We start from the raw sequence: 22198 nt of genomic DNA on the forward strand, positions 1-22198 counted from the left end.
TGTCCGGCGTCTCCGAGGATGTGAATTCAGAGCGCGGCCAGGACCTAGCGACCCTCCCTGCTCTCCGTGCTCGGGATGGTGAGGCTGCCAGCCTTTGTGTCCCCGCACCCCTGCCGCCGTGGCAGGACCTCCCCAGGCTTTGGCCTTCCTGTAACCATGGGTCTCAGGTCCCATGTCTCTGTCCTTCTGGGACTTGGCCTCTTACAGAAGCTCAGGAACAGGGGAGGCCCGGTGCAGCTCTCTTTACCTTCTCTCTACCTCAGCCTGACTCTCCAGAAGGACCCCCTGAAGCAGCACACAGTCCTTCCTTCCCTGTCCTCCAGGGCCCGGGCAGCCTGGCCCTCCTCCTGGCACCTCCCCACCGTCCAGCACCCCGCAGAAGCTCCTCTCCTCACACTCTGGTCTGCAGCCCGCTGCCTGCAGCCTCCCTTGAAGGTGCCCCACCTCCACCTGCTCCCCACCTCCACACCTGCTCCCAGCCCCCCACCTGCTCCCCGCCCCCACCTGCTCCCAGCCTCCCACCTTCTCCCTTGTCCCTGAACCTGCTCCCCTGCCCCTCACCTGCTCCCCCACACCTGCTCCCCACCCGCTCCCAGCTCCCCACCTACTCCCTTGTCTCTGCACCTGCTCCCCGCCCCCCACCTGCTCCCTTGTCTCTGCACCTGCTCCCAGCCCCTCTCCCGCTCCCCCCCACACCTGCTCCCCACCCCAACCTGCTCCCCCATCCCTCATCTGCTCCCAGCCCCTGCACCTGTTCCCCACCTGCTCCCAGCCCCCACCTGCTCCCCGTCCCACTCCCCGCCTGCTCCCAGCCCCCACCTGCGCCCCATCGCACACCTGCTCCCCACCTGCTGTGCAGACAGCCTTGGTACCTGCAGTGCCTGGGGTAGGCCAGCCCAGGTGTCAAGGGTGGGTTGCAGGTAACACTGACCTCTCTCCAGACACAAGATGTCGGCCATAGGCTAATACATGGCACATTCCAGCACATTCTTCGCCTCCTGCAGGTGAAGTCAGGGTTTCATGCTCAGTGTTGGGGAGCAGGATCATGCCCGTAGTTCCATCTTGGACACCTGGCCTGTCTGACCAGCACCGTATCCCCAGTCCCATCCACTCCTCAGGGAACTCCTCCTCCCTTGGTAGCTACACCAGGCATCGGTGTCGGCCTCACGTGACCCAGCACCTGTCCCTCGGCCCACTGGTCTTGTCCACCAGGGTCATGCCATGACTAAACTCCTGAGCCGTCTCCCCAGCCCTGGACCCACACGCTCGTCTGCCCAGGACAACGGTCTGGCCACCCCGGCCTCCCTGCCACCCCCATCACTCAGCAGCTCCGCCAGCCCCTTGGACCGTCCAAGGTCGAGAACCTCTTGGACTTGGCCAAGCCGTGCCCATTCCCACAAGTGCAGGCTTCTCACTGGGCCTCTGCCCCTTTGCTGCCCACATGGCCAGGTGAGTGCATCTCTCCACTTGGAACTGCCCTGCTCCCCCAGGAGTCCAAGTGTAGCCATTGACCCCCCCCCCCACCTGGCCTCCTGCCTCCCTGCTGTCCCACTCTGTGGGTTTCATGTATGGCTTCCGGCCTAGCCATGCCTGTGGATGTCAGCTGTCAAGGGGGCCTCTGGCTGCTCCCTGAGACCATCTCCCCCTGTCTGTTTCAAACCCCTGCCCTCCCACCTGCCCATTTAATCCATCTTCCCAATACCCAACTGGTTGTCATCCCCCCCCCCCCCCCCGCCGCCCAGCCGCAGCTGGGTTTCTGAGGTTCCATGGGCCCTGCGTACCTCCTGGGGTCCCTGCCACCTCCCAGCCCACTCTGCGCTCACCAGGGCCCCCTCCTGGTGGGACGGGATCCTCCACCACTCATCCTGGGCTGCTTGACCCACTCCCTCTCTGCACTTGGCCGCAAGCCTCCGTGGGCAGAACCTTCCAGGCCCCTCCCGCTCTGCAGAGCCTTGCCCAGTGGAGGCACACAGGCGTGGAGTGACCCTCTTTGCTCTGGGGGGGACTCCAGGACTGGCCTTCATTTGCCCAGGAATCCTGAAGCCTGGTTTTCCAGAATCGGAATAGGGTTTCCAGAAACATCTTAATACAGCTACGCTTGTTTTGATAAATTCCCAGAAACGGGGTAAACTGCTGGAAGCCAACCCCACGAGAGTGCCAGACGAAAGCTGCTCTGCGGGGTGATATGTGCCAGCCACAGGCTTCCTGTGCGAGGTCCGGGGCGGGGGGTGGGATGTTAACGGCCCCCCTCGCTCCTTGCATAGGAGCGGCTGAAAGCTGTCTGTCTGCAGGCTAGGGCCTTGACTGGCCCAGGTCGGGCCCCAGCCAGCCTGTGTCCGTCTTTACCGTGTGCACGCACGCGCCGTTCCCGTGGAACGGCGGGGACCTCCCCTGGATGGCAGTGCTCCGGACGGCTACCGGAGGTCCCAGATCTGTCTCGTCCTGCTGCGGCGTGGCGAGGGCTGGGAGCATCGTTCTGCTCGCTGTCATGTGGGGACCACGGCAGCGACGGAAACCACAGGTGCCCCTGGCGAGGGCACGCGTGTCCCTCGTTAGGTTTCTGGACACTTTGGCAGCTGTGCGTGCGTCGGCATCATTGGCTCTTTGGCAATCCCGTTTGCTTGTTTGCAGGTGAAAACCTCTTTCCCTGGTGGGGGCTGGGGGTGAGCCTCTGCCACGAGGCCACCTGCAAGGCATTCAGGCCACACCACACTGCTCTGCTAGCCGGGCACGCTGGCCACGCCTGCTGGCGTAGAGTGCCTGTGGACCGGCAGGGCCTGGGCGGGCAGAGCGTGGGGCCGCCCTGTGGACGCCCTTCCTACTCTCCGCGGCCGTGGACCAGCCCTCCCGTGGGCACCTGGGGTCTCTTGTCCAGCACCTTCTGGCCCCTGCCTTGCCCAGGTTGCACGGCCCGTACCACAGTTGACTCGAAAAATCCAAACACTACGGAGCCAGGATGTGAGCCGCAGCTCAGGAGGAGGGTGGGGCCAGGCGCCTGCCTCCCGGGCATCCAGGGAGGGTGCCGTGCAGGTCCGGACAGCTGCCCTGCTGAGGGCACTGAGGTCAGCGTCAGTGTGCCGCGGCCAATAGCAGGCGACTCCCAGCCACGTGGCAGGTCAGACGTCAGGGCCTCCGGATGTGGAAGCCTCCTGGGGCTCACCTTCAGTGTGGCCAAGAGCTGGGGGCGTGGGGGCCGCCTCACCCCAGCCCGAGGGAGCTCATGTGGCCGTTGCAAGACACCGTCCCATGAGCTGGAGGCCGGATGGCTGGGTGGGCCAGAGTCCCGCTGGCTCTCCCCGTGGCCCTGGCAAGTCACTGCATGGCTTGAGGCCTCAGTTTCCCCATCTGTAGTTGGGGGCACGGGCCTGGATGCCCTCCAGTAGAATGGGGCATGGTGTGTGTCCCCACTGCCCGCAGGGTCACTGCCGGCCACATCTGTGCTTGAAACACGGCTGATGCAACAGAAACGGATTTCTAATGTGGTTCCATTTTAATAAATTTACATTTAAATAGCCACATGTGGCTGTGGCTGCCACGTGGACAGCACGGCTCCATCGGAAGTGTAGCAAACCCCCGTGTGTCCTTCCTCTGCAGCTGGAGTTGGAGAAGGTGGTTTTCCTGTGTTTTAAGGAAACGTCAGCCAAATCGGTGCAGAGAGTGCGTCGCAGGGGTGTACGCGCCCCTCCTTGCCTCTGAGTGTGCTGAGGGCTTTGCTTTTTAAATTGTCGGGAATCCTTGCAGATGCAAGAGGCATAAGAGATCGCTCGCACTGGCGTTTCTTGTCTCTTGGTGAGGCGTGCAGCACGTAGTCAGAACCGTCGGGAGGATGCGCACCTTGCCTCCTGGAAGGAACGTGAACGGGAGTCCGGATGCACGGCTGTCCTCTCTCCCCAGCCAGCACCACGCTTTTTCGTGTTCAGCAAAGGGGAGAAGGCGATTTCCACGGCCTCATCCCGAGAGAAATCCATCTCACACTGCAAGTTAAAGCCATGGGGACCCTGGGCCGTGGTCCACGGTGGATCCCATGTGCAGGAACATGGAGGGAATCTGGATCAGTCAACATTTTGGTGTTAGAGCTCTTTCCAAGTCCTCACATAAAAACGCCCCTTGTAGAGTTAGAAGTGCCTGAGCTTGTGGACGAGGAGGGAAGGCTGTGCACGGGTCTGCTGACGGGAGACACCCAGGTCCCGATGCCACAGGCATCAGTGCGGACGGCCGTGCATGCCTGGGAACTGGGCTGGCCAGAGGGGCTAATCTGGCCAAGATGGAGGGACCAGGTCTGCCCCCCTCAACCGCCTCACACAGCACGAAGTCTGGACCATGTATGTGACACCACGATGTTCAGACGATGATCCCTCAGAGGTCGAAGGCGGCTTAAAGTTCCCAGGCCACAGTATGGAAGGAGGGACACCTCTCAGGGTCTCGGGAGCCGCTGGAGAAGAGCGGCTGCCTAGAGAGTGGGGGCCAGGGCAGGGGTCCCCGCAGGTCCATGGTGGGGGCTGATCTGCACACAGATGAGAAGTTGGGAAGGAGCCCCTAGAAACGCATAGACACCCCAACTCCTGGGGTCTAGAGAGGGTGGGCACTCCACTCCCATTGGCCTGCACGACGAGGCAGGGTCCTCGGAGGGCTTCACCTCAGGGGTGGGGCCGACTGCCTGGGCCAGAGCTGCCCCAGCCCTGCCCTAAAGAAGCATAAAAGCAGCCCCAGTCCAAAAAACCGCACACCACCACGAAATACAATGCTCTATATGACAAAATCCAGCCCCAACCACGGAAGATTGAAATGTCCAGCATACAAGCAAAATTATTCAGACATGAAAACAATTGAGAAATCGTGACCCATGACCTGAAGAAAATCTATCAAAACAGACTGAACCATGATGGAGAGGGTGGGAGTAGCCCTCAAAAACGTTAAAACCATGATTAGAAACACGCCGCACGTGTTTGGGAAGGAAGGAGAAGTCACAGGGAGGCGGGAAGTGCGAGAAGATGGAAGAAAACATAAATGCAAGTTCTAGACGTGAAAACACAGCTTCGGAAGTAGCAGGACATGATGGGTCTGCAGGCAGGTGGGCGCAGCGGGCAGAGGTTAGCGACCCCGGAGCCACGGCCCTGCAGGTGGCCCGGGACGGAGCCCAGAGAGGACGGACCTGACAGCGCCATGTGCGTGGGGCGCCAGAGGCCGAGGGACAGCGCCAGCACCTGTCGGCCCCTGAGAGGGTAGAAGACAGGGAGCCAACACGTATTTGAGGAAATAAAGCCCAAGTTTTCAAATCTGATAAAAACTCCACACCACAGACCCAAGACACTGCATGCATTCCGAGCAGATAAAGAAAACCACGTCAGGATGTGTGGGTGACAATCACGTTGCCGAAAGCAGTAATAAGGAGAAAAATCGTAGGAGCCAGAGGAAAGAGATTGTTACATCTTGTGGCAGGAGAGCGGGGGGCAGGGAGCTGAAGCCTGCCCTGCAGCCCCTGCCTCGTCCGCTGACGGGACCGCGGACTGTTTGCCACAGTGGGCAGTCAGGAGGACTCCTCACAACGCTCGTCTCCCCTTCCCTGCGGAGGAAACCAAGGCACAGTGGGGCCAGGCGATTTGCCCAGAGCCACACTGCGTGGAGCCGTGCCGCCGGGACCCAGCCAGGTGGGTAGACCCCCAGAGCCTGAGCTCCAGCCAGCAGGCCCACCTGCCCTACAGTGCACCAGCCCTGCCCATGGGCTGGGGGAGGCAGCGGGCAATCGCGTGAGCGCCTACGGGGCCGAGGGGGCACCGGGAAGCCAGGCAGGGTCAGGGGGGCCGTCCGGGTCAAAGGGCAGGGTGACCAGGCCTCCCTGCAGGATCCATCTGTCTTCACCCTGGGAGTCACCGGGCTGTGTCATCTTCCAAACGACCGGAGAGGCTGCAGGCGTGTGCGTCCTGCACTCAGCGCTCGGCCTGGGCACCGACAGTTTCCTTTCTGAGTCGAGATCCTTGCTTAAGGAAGATGCGTGCAGGTTTCCTCCAAGCGTGGGAGGGGCGGGAGGGTGCAGGAGGGGCACGGTCTGGCGGGGCGCCCGCTCCCCAGTGAGCTCAGGAGCGTCCAGCAGCAACCACAGAGCCGTGTGGGGGTCGCACACCGCTGGTCCCGCATGGTGCTAAGAAGGTGCTTTCAAAGTCTCCTCTCCCAGGGTAGCTCAGTCCTCGGGGTCCTGGGGCTGTAACCAGAGCCGAGCCTTTCAACCTCTCCAGCCTGAATATCTCCACTTAGCGCATGTGCTGTGTGGTAACAAACGGAGCCTTCTAAATTAAGACAAACACCCCAAAAAACGAACTTAAAATGCATGGGTTCTTTTCCAAACTTTGGAATTAGTCTCCCTCTGAAATGGAAACATGAGGCTTTAATACAAATGAAAAGAGAAGCCTGGGGGGTTCCCGTGGGAGATTCAGAGGGAGGGGAGCTGGATTTAGGGTCTGCACCTGACACCTCGTCGGCACAGGATGGGTGGGGGGAGGCAACGGCCTGGGCGTTTGGGGGACGGGGGTCCTGTTTGTGTTCTGTGGCCGCTGTGGCCTCTGTGGCCAGTAAGCTCAGAGGACAGCAGCAGGGTCTGGAAGGTCAGTCACCCTTGGTTTTCCTTCTTCCGTGGAATCATGAATCATTAACTCTGAAGATCAAAACAGTAGCAGGCATGTTTGGGAGAAGAAAACCAAGTCTGCCCATGAGCTGCAGAAGGGTTCTCTAACATTTCATGCTGAACAGAAAACAGCTCCAGTGTGCTGAGGCCCGAAGTCACCGAAGACGTTTCTGGCATATTTATGGTCCCTTTTCAATTACCTGGGGGTAGAAACGTGTGCTGTGTGCACCCGCGTCTGCACGTGTGCATGTGCTGTGTGCACCGTGTCTGCACGTGTGCGTGTGCCGTGTGCACCATGTCTGCACGTGTGCGTGTGCCGTGTGCACCGTGTCTGCACGTGTGCATGTGCCGTGTGCACCCATGTCTGCACGTGTGCTGTGTGTATGGTGTGTGCACATGCATACCTGTGCCATGTGTGTGTGCAGACGGGATACAATCACACGTGTGTACTCTCACATGCATGTATCGTCTGTGCTGAAAACGTCACCGCTGCCCCCAGCCGCCTGCCGTCCTCCTGAATGAGGTCGGGGACTGGGAGGGGCGTGGACGTGGGCAACACGCATACAGCCTGGGGCTGGCCGTCTTGCAGCTTCTCTTCGTGGCGTCGCTCCCTGCAGCTCACATGCACCACAATACCTGTCTGGGGGGCGGGGGCGTCCTGACACCCAGGTGCCTGCACCCGGCTTCTCGCTGACTGCGGTGAGGACGTCTTCCCTGACGTCTTAGGGGGAGGTATTCCTCCGGCAGCCGGCCTGGGTCTCCCCCCGGGGAGACACGCGTCACTAGTTCACGTTGATGGGCTTGGGTGGGCTGCTGGCCTGTCTACCACGCGGGTCCCGCGTGGGCGCTCCCGACCCCCGTGGTGCGGGTTTTCTGCCATTCCTGCTGCACAGTGGGCAGCCGTCCCCCAGCAAGGTCCACATGTGGGGTCCTTGGGGACTGTCTCAGGGGTCAGGGTGTTCTGGGGGGGAGTGGGTGCTGTTAATCTCCAGAGACCAGGGTAAGTGGGTGTGTAATACACTCCATATCTTCTCTTAATAACACAAGCGGAAGTATGGCAAAGCGCGTTGGGGAGAAGACAAGCGGAGGCAGTCCTTTTGCTGCCTGACCTCACCGGGGACGTAAGTTCCAGCAGAGCGCTGGCGTGTGAAGACACAGACGTGTTTATTTCAGGAGATCCTTTGATCCCCAAATTACTGCGTTTCTAGACATAAACTCCAAATTTGGTGATTATAAAGTCTGATTAAACAGTCCTAACCAAGAAGCACTGACGGACAAAATCCGGAAGGGCCCCTTGCGGAGCTCGAAGCCTTGTAATTTTGGAAGCAAGCACCGGAAACCGTCTACACTCCTGCGGGAAGCCTGCCCGCCCGCCTCCCCGGGGCAGCTGTGGTCTCGGGGTCCTTGATCCCGGGCCGCCGCCTCCGGAGCCCGGCAGCCCTGGGGCGGCCGCGCGGGGCCTGAGGGGCCCAGCACACATGTGTCAGAGCCATCAAGCCCGTCACACTGCGTGGTCACATCTGCAAGTGTTTAGCCGTGGAAAGAGCGCTGCTCACTTCAAAGCTGGCATGGCGATTCCAGATTCCAGACAGACGCGCTGGCAGGTCACCTCCGAGTCAAACTCCATCTGACGGCGGCCTCCTCCTCCATCGCGGGTGTTTCTGGTCAAAACAGACCCTGCAAGGAGTCCTACCTCGATGTCCTTAGACACTTGGGGGCAGACGCGTCCCCAGACCTCCAATCCGGTGGCCTTTGGAAACCGTGTGGATTCCTGGCAGGCAGGAGCGGGGCTTCTTCTCTTTGGAAGAGCCTTGGAAGCACTGGCCCCTGTAGTCCCTCCCTACACCCACAGCCCCCGCCCGCCCCCTTCCTGCCTCCTGCCCCGGCCCTGCGCTCTTGCCCCTTGACCCTGCCGGCCCTGGTGCTTGTCCTTACTCCTCTGGGGGACCCCGGCCTTGCTCTTTGCCTTTCCCCACAAGGTCCAGTTCTGCATTCTGACCCCAAACTCCCCACCTCTCACCCCACATCAATCCCACCCCATGTCCTGCCCCCCAACAACCCGAGCAGGAGCCCAGACACTCCCCAGACTGCCCCAGAGTGGCCTTGGCCACCTGCAGCACAAGCCTGCCGGGGACCATGTAGGGGACCCCCACGCTGGGCCTCTCCTCTGCAGCCCACGGCCTCCTTTCTAAGACCTACAGGCCCTCACCTGCCCCGTCACTCCACCGTCTCCTGCCCGCGGCTCCCTGTGCCGGCCTCTACCCAACACGGGGCGCCCGGCACCCTGCACCCGGCACCCAGGGCTGCCACCGCTGGCAGGACCGGCCCCGGCAGAGCTTGTCCTGGGGGCTCCCGATGCCGCGGGCTTTGCTTCTGGGAGTTTCGGCGCTGGTCAGTCAGTGTTGACTGCAGAAGCCGAGGGCCGGTGGTTGTCGTGGCTCCGTGCCACGCAGCCACGCCATGTGTCACGCAGAGCCACCTCCCGCACGTGTCATGACAGGGAGGGGAGGTTAGGCTGGTTCCTGAAGGTCAGAAACCCTGGCAGGCCCGTCGGAAGCCCGCGCGGTGAGGGCCGAGGTGGCGGGATGCTGGGCCGCAGGTGGTCCCGGGAGCACCGTCCCCCAACTTCATGGGGACTTGGTGAAATGCAGCTTCTGGAGGCGTCTGTGTTAGAGGGCCGTCCTCCCCTGAGGGTCTGGGAGGCCCCAGGGGCTGCTGTGTCGAGAGCACTTGGTTCTGGAAAATGGCCAGCAACACCTGCCTGGGGTTTCTCCCCCTGCTCCCCCTCCTCCCCATCTCTCCCCCTCCCCCCACCCCTGCCTGGACTCCCTGCCCCACCTCCAGTCCACCTCCTCTCCCAGGCCTGCCCCTTACATTCAAGGAACAGGACCCTATTTCCAGGACCCTAGGGGTCCCAGGGGCTCCAGGTCACAAGGGAGCAGTGAACCCACTGAGTGGGTCTCTCTGCGTTTTAATGCAAAAGAAGGGGCAGTTCAGAGCAGGGCGGGCAGGGGTGGTTCCCTAGTGGTGGAGGGAGGGAGGCGCGTGCTCCACCAGGTGCCTGCAGCCCAGCGCTCTGCGGGGACACAACGGGATGTCCTTGGCTCCTTGCTCTTGCTCCCCTGGACTCAACACACAGAGCAGGTTTCTGGGCAGGAGTAAACATTTGCCCCCGGGGGAAACCGAATCCTCCAGCAAAAGCCTGGGGAGTCCTCTTGGGGTCGCTGGAAGCAGCAGGCATCTGCCCCTTCTGGCAGATCTGTCCCCCCATTTTCGAGGTAGCCTGGCTTTGAGGCCGGAGCTGTCTCCCCGTTGTGCTCAGGATGTTCTCATGGGGCCTTGCGCTTACGACGGCCGTTCCAGCGCGCAGTGTGACTCTGTGGGGAGCAGGCTTTGAACCAGACGCTTCAACAGGTTTGGAAGGAAGGCACATGAGACTCGACCACACAGGTTTCCTTGGGGTCTTCCCAGGAGTCGGGGAAATGGGTTTCCAAGGAAAACAGACGACTCTCAAAGCCCGGGAGTGTGTTTGCTAAAATCACAGGTGCACCAGGCCTGGAGCATAGAACATTGACATTTGAAAAGCAGACTCCTTCTGGGGGGATTGTTTGCATTACAAAATGCTTCTCCTTCCAGTAACCCCAACACCCCCACACCCACGTGGCCTTAAATAGGAGCCGGTCCCCTGCCCTCCACCGGGATGCGGGCTGCACGGCTAGCATCGCCACGGTTCTGCTGGCATGGGAGTCTCCAAGGGGCCGGCCGTGGTGTGGGGGTCCACAGGAACATGCGCTGGACCTTCTGGCTTTTCAGGGCAGGCCAGGAGCTGAGATTTTTCTTCCAAACTCCCAGCACCTGTGCACCCATGGGCAGCTGTGGGGGCGTCTGACAGCCTCACCGGGGCAATCCGGGCTCCTCCAGGACCCATGCAGGCCAGGGGCTGCTTGTAGGGGGGACGAGGACCTCAGGTTTGTACTGAGCTCAGGGCAGAGTCTCAGTAGGAGATGTGGACGGTGGCTTCTGGGGGCAGCTGCCGAGGGCCCAGGTGGCCTCCTCTGAGAGTCCTGCAGGGTGAGAGGGACGGGGATGGCACTGTGGGGACTGGTGGCCGAGGCCACAGCCACTGAACTGTGACTTGTAAAGAACGAGATGCGCAAGTGAAGCGTCAGAGTGGGCTCTGCTCCCGTCCCCACGGCCAACAGTGCCCGGCTGATGCTGGAGGATGTGTGGTTGGCAGCCGGAGGCGGGAGCGGAGTCTGGGAGAGAGCGGCCCCGGGGGTCAGCAGGAGGCCCCTGCGGCAGGGACAGAGCCACTGCCAGTGTGGGGAGCAAGGAGGACAGGGCAGAGACCTCGTGCAGGGAGGCCGGGCGGGCCAGAGGAGTGAGGGGCGGGTGACGGTCCGCATGCTTATCTGCAGGAGGCTGGGGCTCCTCTGGGGGGAGCGAGGGGCCTGCGGGGGGACTGCAGCTGCTCCAGCAGGGGAGGGGGCATCCGTGGGGGCTGGGGACGGTGCTGCTCTGGGAGGCCGGCCCTTGGGCCCCCGGGCAGGGTGGGCGGCGGCCAGCCAAGGGTGGTGGTAGGTTTGGTCCGTCCCAGTGAAAGCTCTCGGCCCTCGGTTTACCCAAAGCAGCAGGGACGGAAGGGGTTTTTGTGTGACCTTTGTGACCAGGATGAATTTGTCTGGAGTCTCCAGTCACAGGGACCAGAATCGTTACTTTTCTGCACAAATGAGCCCTCTTTCCCTGTTTGACCCTCTGTGCTTCCGGGCAGCTGCCATGTGCTCTAGTGTCGGGGCGGATGGAGCTCCGTCTGTCAGGGAAGGGTAGCCGCGCCAGATGGCCGCTGACGCCACACGCCCGTGCTGGTGCCGCCCCCCGGCGATGACCGCGTCCATCATACGACCACGTTCCCGCAGGAGACCCGCCAGGGGGCTGTGCTCCGGCCTCTGGGTCTCGTGCCCCGCCGCCCACCTGGGAAGCGTGACTGGGCTCCGGCCGTGTCCTGGGTGACTGGAGCTCCTTCCTGCAGAGTGGCTGTGCACACCTGGTCCTCATCCTTACGTCCACGGGAAGTAGGTCCCACTGTTCTTTTTACTCTGGGATTGTAGCGGGGGGAGCAGAAACATCTAGAATCCTGCCAGATGTGAGCACTCTGACCCTTAGCCTGGTAGGGACGCTGGGGGATGCGTGGAGCAGGGTGGCCAGAGCCCTGGGGACCTTTCACTGGGGGGGCTCCTGTGCTCACAACTGGGTCCCACAGAGGACGTCTGATGGGGTGACCCCAGGGGCTCCCCCGGCATGGGCCTCAGCCGACCACCCTTTGTAACACGATTTCTGTTGTTCATGCTCTCGGGACATAACCCTCCAGTGCCCAGTCCTTCCCCAGAGGAGGCCAGCCGTGCGTGGGCCACGTCCCGGGACTCCGGGCGCCACCTGGCTCCCCACGGAGGCGCGGACCTCAGCCTCATGGCTTGCTCTGTTCTGCAGAAAAAGTTTAACCCAAGATCAGGTTTTTGGAAGTGCCTGGCCTCTATCTTAATGTCCACTGGGGAGAGAGCTCAGCCCTGTCCCACAGGTGAGAGCGGGTTGTGTACTCCCAGGGCCGTCTGCGGTGGCACGAGGACCCTGCGTGCCCCGTGCAGCTCCGTAGTGCCAGCAGCAAAAGCCGTGAGCAGCGCACGGCAGGGCATCCGTCTGCTGTTACACGGAGTGCGAGCGCACTTCCTCCCTGGCACCCTAAGAAGGGGCAACAGAGCAGCCTGGTCCTGCAGGCTGGTCGTGTGGGGACTGGGAAAGAAGGCGATGCCAGGAGGGGGCGTCCGCGGGGGCTCTGGAGGCAGCCGGGCAGGGGTCTCCCCCCTCCCTGCCGCCCCAGAGCCCTTCCTGGGCCCAGGGACCCACGCTGGAAGCACATGCCTTGCAATGGCTCCCAGTGGTGCCCGCGGCCCTGTCCCTGCAGCGGCCCTGTCCCGTCAGAGCCCGGGGCAGCCTCCCTCCCAGCGGACATCTCCTCGGCTGCTGGGCCCCGCCTGTTGCAGACCCGCCCCGTGAGCCAGCAGACCTTCCGAGAGCCAGGAGCGCTCTGTCCCTCTGGGTGGCCCCTCCCGGGAGACCCCCTTCTCCACGCGGAGGGGCCGTCCGGGCTGGTCCTCACCAAGCCTGGGGGCAGCGTGCACCCAGAGCTGCGGGTGCCTGTACGGGCGGTTTCCCTGTGCCCAAGGATTTCAGGGCCTTTCATGTTTCTGCTCAACGCCTCCTGCAAAATTACCAGTTTGTACATTGGGGTGAACGTTCCAGTTTTTTTCATGATTTTTGTTTTGCGGGTTGTTGGGCCTTGCTCTCAGAAGGAGCACGCTAGGATGCCATGCTTTTGTAAACACGGTGTGTATTCTGGCTGTGAAGAAGGCCCATGTCCCTTCTCCTCCTGCTGGTGCACACAGGCCACCCTCGAGAGCATGGGCGAGGGGTTGCTGGAAGAGTCTGGCCGGCGGAACCCGGCCCCTCGCCAGGCGACCTGAGAGCACGCGGCAGGCGCCCTGTTTCCTGCGGAGCCTTGCGCCTCCAGAAGGCCCCTGAGGGCTGGGCCAGTGCAAGGGTGCCGTCAGGCCGCCCCTGGGGTTCCGGATGGTTTGGGTGAACTGCAAGGGGCCGGGGACAAGGCTGTTCCACGGCGGATTGTGGCCTCGTCCTCCTGCCGCTGGGCAAGAGCTGCCCGTGGCCACCGACGTGCCCTGGACAGCAGCTTGTAGACTTGACCTCCCTGGGAGAATGCTTCTGGTTCCCAGTCTGTCTGGGAAGCAGGAGGAGAGCTGCAGGGGTAAGTGGCCCCCAGGGACGCCCACGGTGGCGTGGACTTCAGGCCCACTTGCAGACAGGAGTGGGGTCCAGTCCCCTCCCCCTGCCAGTAGCCTGGGGGTGGCAGCGGGTCCATCCGGAAACTTCCGCCATCCCTTGCCAGGACCCTAACCAAGCACTGCTGTGGCACAGGGGCCCCCATTCCTCCCCCGCCTGCTGCCTGATGAGACAGGCATTTGGGGTGTTGGGTTCCCTCTGGGGATGAGCCCCTGGGCCCCATGCCAACTTGGACGCCAGGCCGGGGTCTGCAGCCCCGAGACAGGAGGGCCCCCAGGTGGCCCAGGAGGACTCCAGCCACAGAGCGAGGGGTCCCGGGTCCACACGCACACATAGCCTCCCCTTCCCGCCCTCCACTGGGCTCAGAGCCAGAGACGTGCGGGCAGCCCCGGATGCCCGGCTCCCGGAGAGCCGCCCCGGGAAGGGCTCTGCTTCTGGGATGGCCGGTTTCCAGGCCGTCCAGGGACCCTTTGATTCAGGGAGGCTTCCCTGATCATACTGTTGCTGTTGCTTTCTCCGTGTTGTCTACTTCTCCGAATTGTTTCCGAGACTGTGAACTTCCAGGCTGCAGCTTCCGTCCCTAAGCTGTCCTGCAGATGTGCTGGTCTTGAGATGGGCTGAGGAGGCCCAGGGGCTTCTGCCTGGCGGGCGCCCCCACGCCCTCGTCCCTGTTCTTGCAGGAAGCGGCAGGAGCGGCTGGGGAGCCCTCCGTGGGCAGCCTGGTGCCTGCCTTTGCCCGTCTCCTCTGCAGAGGCCGAGCCGCTCACCCAGGGCACACAGGGCTCACTTTGCTGCTGCTGCTGTGGTCACGGGCAGCCACGGCCTCTGGACACGGTGCCGATGGGGCTGGACAACACCGTGGGGGGGGGTGCTTTCTAAACTCTGAGGCTCAGTGAGGCATGGAGGGCTTGGTGTTTCTGGGCTGAGAGCACCTGACAGCCCAGGAGGCTGGAGTCTAGGGCCGGTGCCCGGGGCTTACGCCTGGGTCTCCACTGTTGAGCCTCCTGGCCTCACTGCCCTGTTCTCCCTGCAGGAGCCGCCCAGCAGGGACCTGAAGGAGGGGCCTTTCTGGGAGGACCAGTGTCCCCTCGAGGGTGAGTCCTTCTCCCCAAAGCTCATAAATTAGCCGTGCCCAGAGCACACGCCCGAAAGCTGCCGTCAGAAGAAGCGGAGCCCTGGCGACGGGGACCCTGCTCCCCAGAGTGTCCCACCAAGCCCAGACCAATGCAGGCGAGCCACGTTCTCCAGTCTTAAAGGCCATTGGGTCTTGAAATATACTTGGAAAGACATTTCTCTGGGACTCCTTACATGAATTAGGGGATTGGGATTTTGGATCCGGGGATCTGAGAAGCAACTGTCGGAGTCACAGGGGCCTCTTTGGACTTCCCATGAGCCTGTGCTTGCAGGTGGGACGGCCGGGCTCCGCGTGAAAGCCATTTGGCGAATCCACGGGTCAGGTCTGGGTGCCCGAAACGGGCAGTGTGAACTGTTGACGGACTGGAGCCCCTGCCATGCCTGTGTGTCTGTGTGGAGCGTGACAGGTGATCAGACGTGCCTCACCTGGGTGGGGAGCTGTGTGGGGTGCAAGGAGGCTGAGCAGAAGGCCCCCTTCAAGGGCTCCGAGACCCTCCCCGCTGGGGACTCAGGCCCTAAACGGGTTCCCCACTCCCACCAGTATGAGCACTGGTCAGCAGCTGCTAAGCTGGGACGGGCCTGAGCTCCAACCCCAGAGAACAGATGAACGCTGGTTGTCCGTCTGTCCCCACCGGACGAGGCGCTGCCCAGCGGACACGCAGCACACACACGTGTCCCCGGGTCCTGGCGTCCAGGGAAAACTGGACTGTGTGGATGGGGTGGGGAGCAGGACGAGGCAGTGGCCCTCCCAGAGGTCCCCGGGCAAGGACGTCCCACGGCCGGCCCGGGCACCTCCTCACCCCGTGCGCCTGCACAAGCGGGGGCCACATGCCTGCCCCTGCTAGCCCAGGGGAGGGCCGCCCTGCCCCTGCACAGGGCCCACACGCCTCCTTGCTCTGAAGGATGGGCTCTCGGGTCAGGCCCTGGTGGCGGGGGTCAGAGGCTGGTGAGGGCTCCGTGGCTCCCTGGCCGCACCTCCTGCGTCCCCGACGGGCCCGGAAAGGACCTTCCCAACCCTCTCCTCCCTCCAGTGGTTCTCCCCGCTGAGAAAGCCGTGGGCCGTGAGGGCACAGGACAGATCTTCAGCGTGGCCGATGGAGAGAGAGCAGCAAGCCGGGAGGGCCCACGAGGGCCGGGCAGGAAGCACCTCAACATCGATGTAGGTCTTTGCTCCTGCCGCCCCTGGGGAGGCCGGGGCAGGTGCCGTGGGCCCTGAATGGGCATCTGCAGACTCTGCAGTCTGGCAGGTGCGGCCGAGGTCGGGGGTGGGGGAGGCTGGAGCTGCTTTTAAAAGCGGGAACCTGCTCCCAGTGGAGGTCAGCAGGCTCCAGCGAGGCGGCGGGGGGGGGGGGGGGTTTGCTGTGAATTCAGTCAAAGCCACTCTGACACCAGATTATTTGAGGCATTTCCCGGGGGCGGCCTGCCAGCTGCCGGAAGGATACAGAAACCGGCCTGGGGCCGTGGGAGGCGCTGGTCTTCCGAGGATGGCAGGAAGGCCCCGAAGGCCCCGGGGCCCCAGGGTGACCCTGCCCGCCTGTGTCCCACGTGCCCCCACAGGCGCTGCAGTGTGACGTCTCCGTGGAGGAGAACAACCGTCAGGAGTGGACGTTCACGCTCTACGGCTTCGACCACAGCGGCAAGGCCACCAGGGAGGTGATGTGCCCGGCCGCCCACAGACAGACAGATGCCACCCCCAGCTCGGGAGGGGAGGAGAGGCCCCAGGAGGCAGGTGGGGAGGGGTCGGGGGAGCAGCCCAGGGACCCCAGAGCCGCTGTCTGCTGGATCCGACAGACCTCTCCAGGCCTCTGTGCTGGGTTCGACTCCCAGGCGGGGCGGTGGGGCCGGACACACGCCTGCACTCTCTGGCCTGTGTGCAGAATGTGGCGTCCAACTGCTAAGTCCTCTGAACACAGAGTGGGTTCAAATTTAAGCATCCGTGAGATGTGATCCCAGTAACAGCAGGGCTGCCCCCAGGCTGCCCGGGGCATGCACAGGGCTAGATTCGGGGGACAAAAAGACGGCCAAGACAGGCATGTGTGGGAGGCCGCCTGGAGGCAACGGAGGGCCCCCTGCCCAGGCCGCCTCTCGGTGACGCCATGGCCGTCCTCAGGACATGTCCAGCCTGATACACACAATCTACGAGGCCGTCGATGCCTCCGTCAGCCTCTCCTCTGGCGGCAGCAAGACCCTCCGTGTGAAGCTGACAGTTAGCCCTGAGTCCCCCCGCAGGAGGAAGGAGAGCCCCCCGACGGGCCAGGGTGAGGGGCTCCCCTGCTCAGACACCCCCGCAGACCCTGCTTTAGACAGCAGCCCCTCCCGCACACCCTGCCCCACAGTGCTCACCGCTCACTCCCCGAGCCTCTGCCTACCGGTCAGCGCCCCGTCCCTTCCGCAGGCACAGTGTCTGTTTGGGAAGGGAGAGTGTGAGTGGACGAGCAGGGGAATGCCTGCCTCTCTTCCAGCCTGGGAGCCCGCTCGCTGCGGGATGGAAGCCGAGCTCACCGAGGACCCCAGGGGGGCCGACAAGAGGCCATCTGCACACACCAGGTGAGGGGCTGGGGTCCGGCTCCGTCCCTGGCTTGTCCTCAGTGGGAGCAGTCTGCCCACTGCTTGACACCTGCAGGCCTCAGGGCTGTCCCCTCGGAACGGAGCCACCACACCGGGCACCTGGGCACGGCAGGCGGGATGCTGGCCGAGGGGCCCAGGCACTGCCCGCTGTCAGGGTAGGGCACCATCTTGGGGCCTGCCTGGCGGCTGGCGCTCCGGCTGGAGCTGAGTGCTCTCGGTGTCTGAGAGGTGGGTGAGGTTTGAGGGGCAGTGGCGGGTTAGCCTCGAGACCCTCTACTGCCGTGCTCTGGAGCCCTGTGGGTGTCAGTGACTGGGCAGTCTGGAGGGCCCAGTGCGGTGACCCGTTCTCTGCCGCGGCTCTAAGGCTCCAGCTCTCGTGCGTTCTGCAGGGCATCCCCGATGGTGGTGCTGGGATCTTGTTGGGGGCCCCAGGGCTGGCTGGGGGCCTTGCCATCCTCCATGGCCCTTCTCCTGTTCCCCTTTGAGGCAGTGGGTGCTGGTCAGGGCCCGCTGCCCAGGACCCCGAGACCACCCCCTGCAGGCGCCCCTTCCTCTCCGAGCGTCTGCTCAGTGCAGGCTGAGAGCTCTCATCCCCGTGGTGCGTGCAGGAGGCCCGGCGCCGACCCCCACGCCTGCTGCGCGCGGGGCCCATACCGCGTGGATGAGAACACCGAGCGGAGAAATCACTACCTGGACCTGGCTGGCATCGAGAACTACACATCTAAGTTTGGACCTGGTAGGTGCTGGAGACCGACCCTGGGTGTGAGGCCCTGCTATAGATACCTTGGGAACAGGAGCCCCGCCTGAGCGTCCTGGGGTCCCTGTAATGAACCACACGACAGTACTGCATCCAAAGGTGGGCACCCTGTTCAGGTGTGTGGGTTGTACTTGCTCCAAGGTGACCTGGGCCCCATTGCGGGTCTCCCTGGGCTCCCCGTCTCTGCAGGGGCCCCACCGCGGGTCTCCCTGGGTGCTCTGTCTCTGCAGGGGCCCCGCCGTGGGTCTCACTGGGTGCCCCGTGTCCACAGGGGCCCCACCAGTGCAGGCCAAGCAGGAGCACCCAGGCATGGCCATGCACCCCGAAAGCAGGTCCCGTTCCCAGGAGTCGGACACACACACGGCACACCACCGCAGGTCCCAGGTGCTGGCCGACCACCCGCTGCCGGCCACAGAGCCCACCGTCAGGACCCTGGACGTGCAGCCCCGGTTAAAAGGGCAGGAGAAGCCGCTTCTCAAGTCACCCAAGGGCTCAGGGCGGCCACCTGGGGCGCCCAGCGGATGCAAGCCCGGGAGAGCCTTCGGCTACTACCTGCCGGCTGCCCCGCCCCAGGCCCCCCAGGACGGCCACCACCTCCCGCAGCCCCCGCCGCAGCCCTCTGGCCACAAGCGGTCCCGGCAGAAGAGCAGGGAAGGCCACTCGCCACTCAAGGCGGTGCTCAGCCAGCCCGCGGTGCTGGAGCACGAGGTGGTGCGGGACCTGCCGCCCGTGCTGGTGGGGGAGGGCTACGTGGTGCCCGTGGTCCAGCGCCACGAACACCACCACCACCACGAACACCACCACCACCACCACTACCACCACCACCACCCGTCCTAGAGCGTGCCGCACGCACCCGGCCGCGGGTGGGGGCTCCACAGAGGTGGGCGACGGCCGCTGCTGGGGAGGGCCTCCTTCCGCTGTGCTCCCCTCCTCTGTGCTCCCCACGGCCGCGGGGACCAGATGAACACCTGGGGTGCCACTGGCAGCTCAGTTATGAAGCTCATTTGTGTAACCCTTAAAACCTTACGTAAGTGTGGAAAAATACGCGGGTATCTGCTTTTGTTGGATTCCAAACGAGACGCCCCGCGTTTGCGGCACACGGGGTGGCAAGGGCTCCTTGTTAGGCGGCCCTTCCTGTAATTTATTCATTATGAAGTCATAAGGGGAGGGCTCAGGGCAGCTGTCGTCCGCGTGGCCCCCACGCACTGACGGCTGGAAGGAGGGCGGCCACGCGGGACGGGGCACTGTCAGGAAATGTGGCAGGAGCCAGTGGGGCAGGGCCGAGGGCCTGTGGGAGGCAACGTCTGGACGTGCGTGCCCCTGGCGTCTTCAGTGGACACAGATGTGGACGGCAGGCAGGCTTCTCATGCTCGGTGGACACAGACACGTACATCCAAACACTTGGGCACAGCCTCGGTGACGCTCCCCTTCGGGAAAGCGGGATTCCCTGCGGACGCCAGGAGAAGGGCTGCAGACCAGCAGGACGCCCGGGGGTGCGGGCGGCGGTCCCACTGAGGCAGGAAGCTACTTGTCCCGGAGCAGGGAGACTTGCCAGCGAGTTGAGAATCTGCCAGCGGTTTTGCAACAGCGGGAGCTCGCCCCCCCCACCCCAGGCTTAATAAAAACACGTGCATTCTGTACCACGTCATACCCTGTTGTGAGACAAGCTTTGCAGACACGTTCGGTCCACCTGCACCAGCAGCGCGGGGGCACAGGTGTGCAGAGCGGGCCACCCCGCCGGGGGCACGGGAGAGAGCGTGTGCGTCTCTGCTTACGCACACGTGTGTGCACACTCCGTGCTTATGGATACACTTTCCCCCCATTTTCCTGCATAAGCAAACAAGAAACCCTAAAACCTAAGCCCCAAACTGGGTCATGATAACGGGACCCTGGGCACCACATCTGGGACCGTGCAGACCAAGGCTGATGGGGAGACAGAGGCTCTGTCAACGAGCCTCCGTCTACAGAGGCTCAAACAGCACCTGCCACCCTCTGCTTCTCCTGACATCCGGTGCCGGGCACCCTCAAACGTCCGTTGGGATTTCTGAGTACCTGGTACCCCCCCCCCCAGGGCCTCCATGCCACCCCTCATCCCCGGGAGACCCCCTGCCACCCCTCACCCCCTGGGAGACCCATGCCACCCTCTGCCCCTGGGAGACCATTCTCTGCTTTGTTCCCTCATTTCTGTCCCAAACCTACATGTTTCTCTGCACTTGGGGAGACCTGTGTGTCCCCACCAGCATGCTAGCCTCACCCATGCCTGCTGCCTGGAACCTTGTTCCCGTCTGCTCCTGGGCGCGAACGCATGAGCTCTGAGGCCACAAGCCACGTCCTTGGTACCAGGCCCATCAGCACACACAGCAGCCCAGTGGGCACTGGGGGGTAAAGGAAGGAGTGAACCAGGAGTCTCAGACCAGAGTCGTGCTTCCGAGAAGCCTCGCTCCAAACAGAGACCCCTCTGGCCTCAGCGCGGCCTGCCGTGGGAAGTGCCCACGGGGGCTAGGAGGGACGGTGGGCCTGGAGATCCAGGGAAAGCAGGAGGCTGCGGTGCTGCTCGGCTACGCGGGCGGGAGCCGGGTGCCTCGCCAGCCCTGGCCCGGTGGGATCAGGAGCGCTGGAGCTCCCGTTCCAGAGCCGGGAAGGTGGGCAGTGCCGGGGACAGCTGAGGGTTCCATGTTGGGGCTGTGGCAGGGGCAGGTGGAAGCTTGCCGGGAACCCTGGGAAGGGTGTGGGGTGCTGGATGGGGCTTCAGCCAGAGATTCTAGGGGAAGAGCCGTGGTTTAGGAAAAAGGGGTCTCGGAGCACAGGAGGGGCAGGGGCAGGTGTAGGCACCCGGGGAAGGCAGAGGGACGAGCCCTGATGACTAGAGGCAGGAGAGTTGCCCACTCAGCCTGGAAGGATGGAGAGGCAGCTGGGAGGAGGACACTGGGCTTCCCACGGCTTTGTCAGATACTGGCGGTGCCCTGCTGGGGCTGAGAGTAGGACCTGGAGAGGGCGGCCGCTGCCCCAGGGAGGAGCAAACACGGACAAGCCTGTCTCCCCCAGCACACCTTCTCACCCCGAGTCCCGGGGTCTCAGCAAGTCTGCTGCTGACTCTGGGAGGGCTGCGATGGGGTGTGCCCAACAAACTCCTGGGCACTTTGATGCCACTGGCCCACACCCACGGCTCAGGGCCACCAAAGAGACTCAGCATACGGTGAGTGAGAGACCCACTGGACACCGAGACCGTCTCCACACCTCCGGCCTGGGAACACCAGAGTCTGAGCTGGTGTCTCTGCAGGTATTTCTGACTCAGCACCTCCCCACGTGCACGGGCATCCTCTGATCCATCCGGCCTGGAATGGAAAAAAGGCAGAGGAAGGGGCAATTGTCCCTCTCTCCTTGAGCTGGGGTGTCCATCTCCTGCTCCCGGGCATCCCGGAGCTCCGGGATCTCAGGATTCAGGCCTCGGACTCATTCAGCCCCATGGGGCCTCCCAGCCTCAGTCATCACGGGACCCGAGTTCTGTTCTCTCCTGGTTTCTCTGGAGAACCCTGACGAATGCAGAGACCACTTACAACAGCACAAAGATGCCAAACGCCTAGATGGACAAGCTCTCGACTCGGGCACTACGAACGTCCTGGGGAGTAGCTCGGAAAGATCTACACGGAGGGGTGTGCCGAGGGCACGGGTCGGGCAACGCAGGCAGCTCGAAGCCGCAGTCTGGTCCCAGTTGAGATCTCAGCCAGATTTCCGATGCTAAAATGGGTGGAAACGCCAAGGGGTGAGAACGTGCCCAGCGAAGTGAGGGCAGCGACTGTCAGGACACACCGTGGCCACAGGAATGAAGTTGGGGCGCCGAGGCCAGGCAAAGCGAGCCCCGGAGCGGGGCAGGAGACCCAGGCACAGCACCTACAAATACAGCCACTAGATTTGTGACAAGGGCTGCCCTATGGAGCACGGGCCACATCTTTCCCCAAATGGTGATGGGTCAAGTGGGTCCCCATGGGGAAATGGACACCTGACCAAAACCCCGATCCACTCCAGCTGAACATACCATGTGAGGGATGCTGTGCGGTGCCGGCGGGCGGGTGCGTGAACCTAGCAGCTCCCCTCCTGGGGGTGCACCCAGGGGCATGCACGCGCCCACAGGGGCCCACACGGAGACCCACACTGCCCACCGCGCCTGCCTGGGCCGCTCGTGCGGGCAAACCACCTGCGGCGGGGGGGAGGGGGGGAAGGGGGACGGGCAAGGTGCCGGCTGCTGGAGCCACACCCACTTTGCTGCA

General features: G+C 63.3%; 1 protein-coding gene across 1 annotated transcript in view; it reads left to right on the forward strand.

Annotated features, from left to right (window-relative positions):
• The window catches only part of NKD2 (NKD inhibitor of WNT signaling pathway 2), a 28053-nt gene extending 8486 nt beyond the window's left edge, over positions 1-19567 (forward strand). The window contains exons 3-9 of the mRNA XM_048224350.2: positions 14505-14565; positions 15637-15764; positions 16163-16258; positions 16716-16863; positions 17068-17152; positions 17782-17909; positions 18202-19567. Of these exons, the coding sequence (XP_048080307.1) occupies positions 14505-14565; positions 15637-15764; positions 16163-16258; positions 16716-16863; positions 17068-17152; positions 17782-17909; positions 18202-18767 (1212 nt within the window). The 3' untranslated portion in view covers positions 18768-19567. The remainder of the gene's footprint in view (positions 1-14504; positions 14566-15636; positions 15765-16162; positions 16259-16715; positions 16864-17067; positions 17153-17781; positions 17910-18201) is intronic.
• Positions 19568-22198: the final 2631 nt, after the last annotated feature.

Source organism: Ursus arctos, unplaced genomic scaffold, assembly GCF_023065955.2.
Source record: "Ursus arctos isolate Adak ecotype North America unplaced genomic scaffold, UrsArc2.0 scaffold_15, whole genome shotgun sequence".
NCBI lineage: Eukaryota > Metazoa > Chordata > Mammalia > Carnivora > Ursidae > Ursus > Ursus arctos.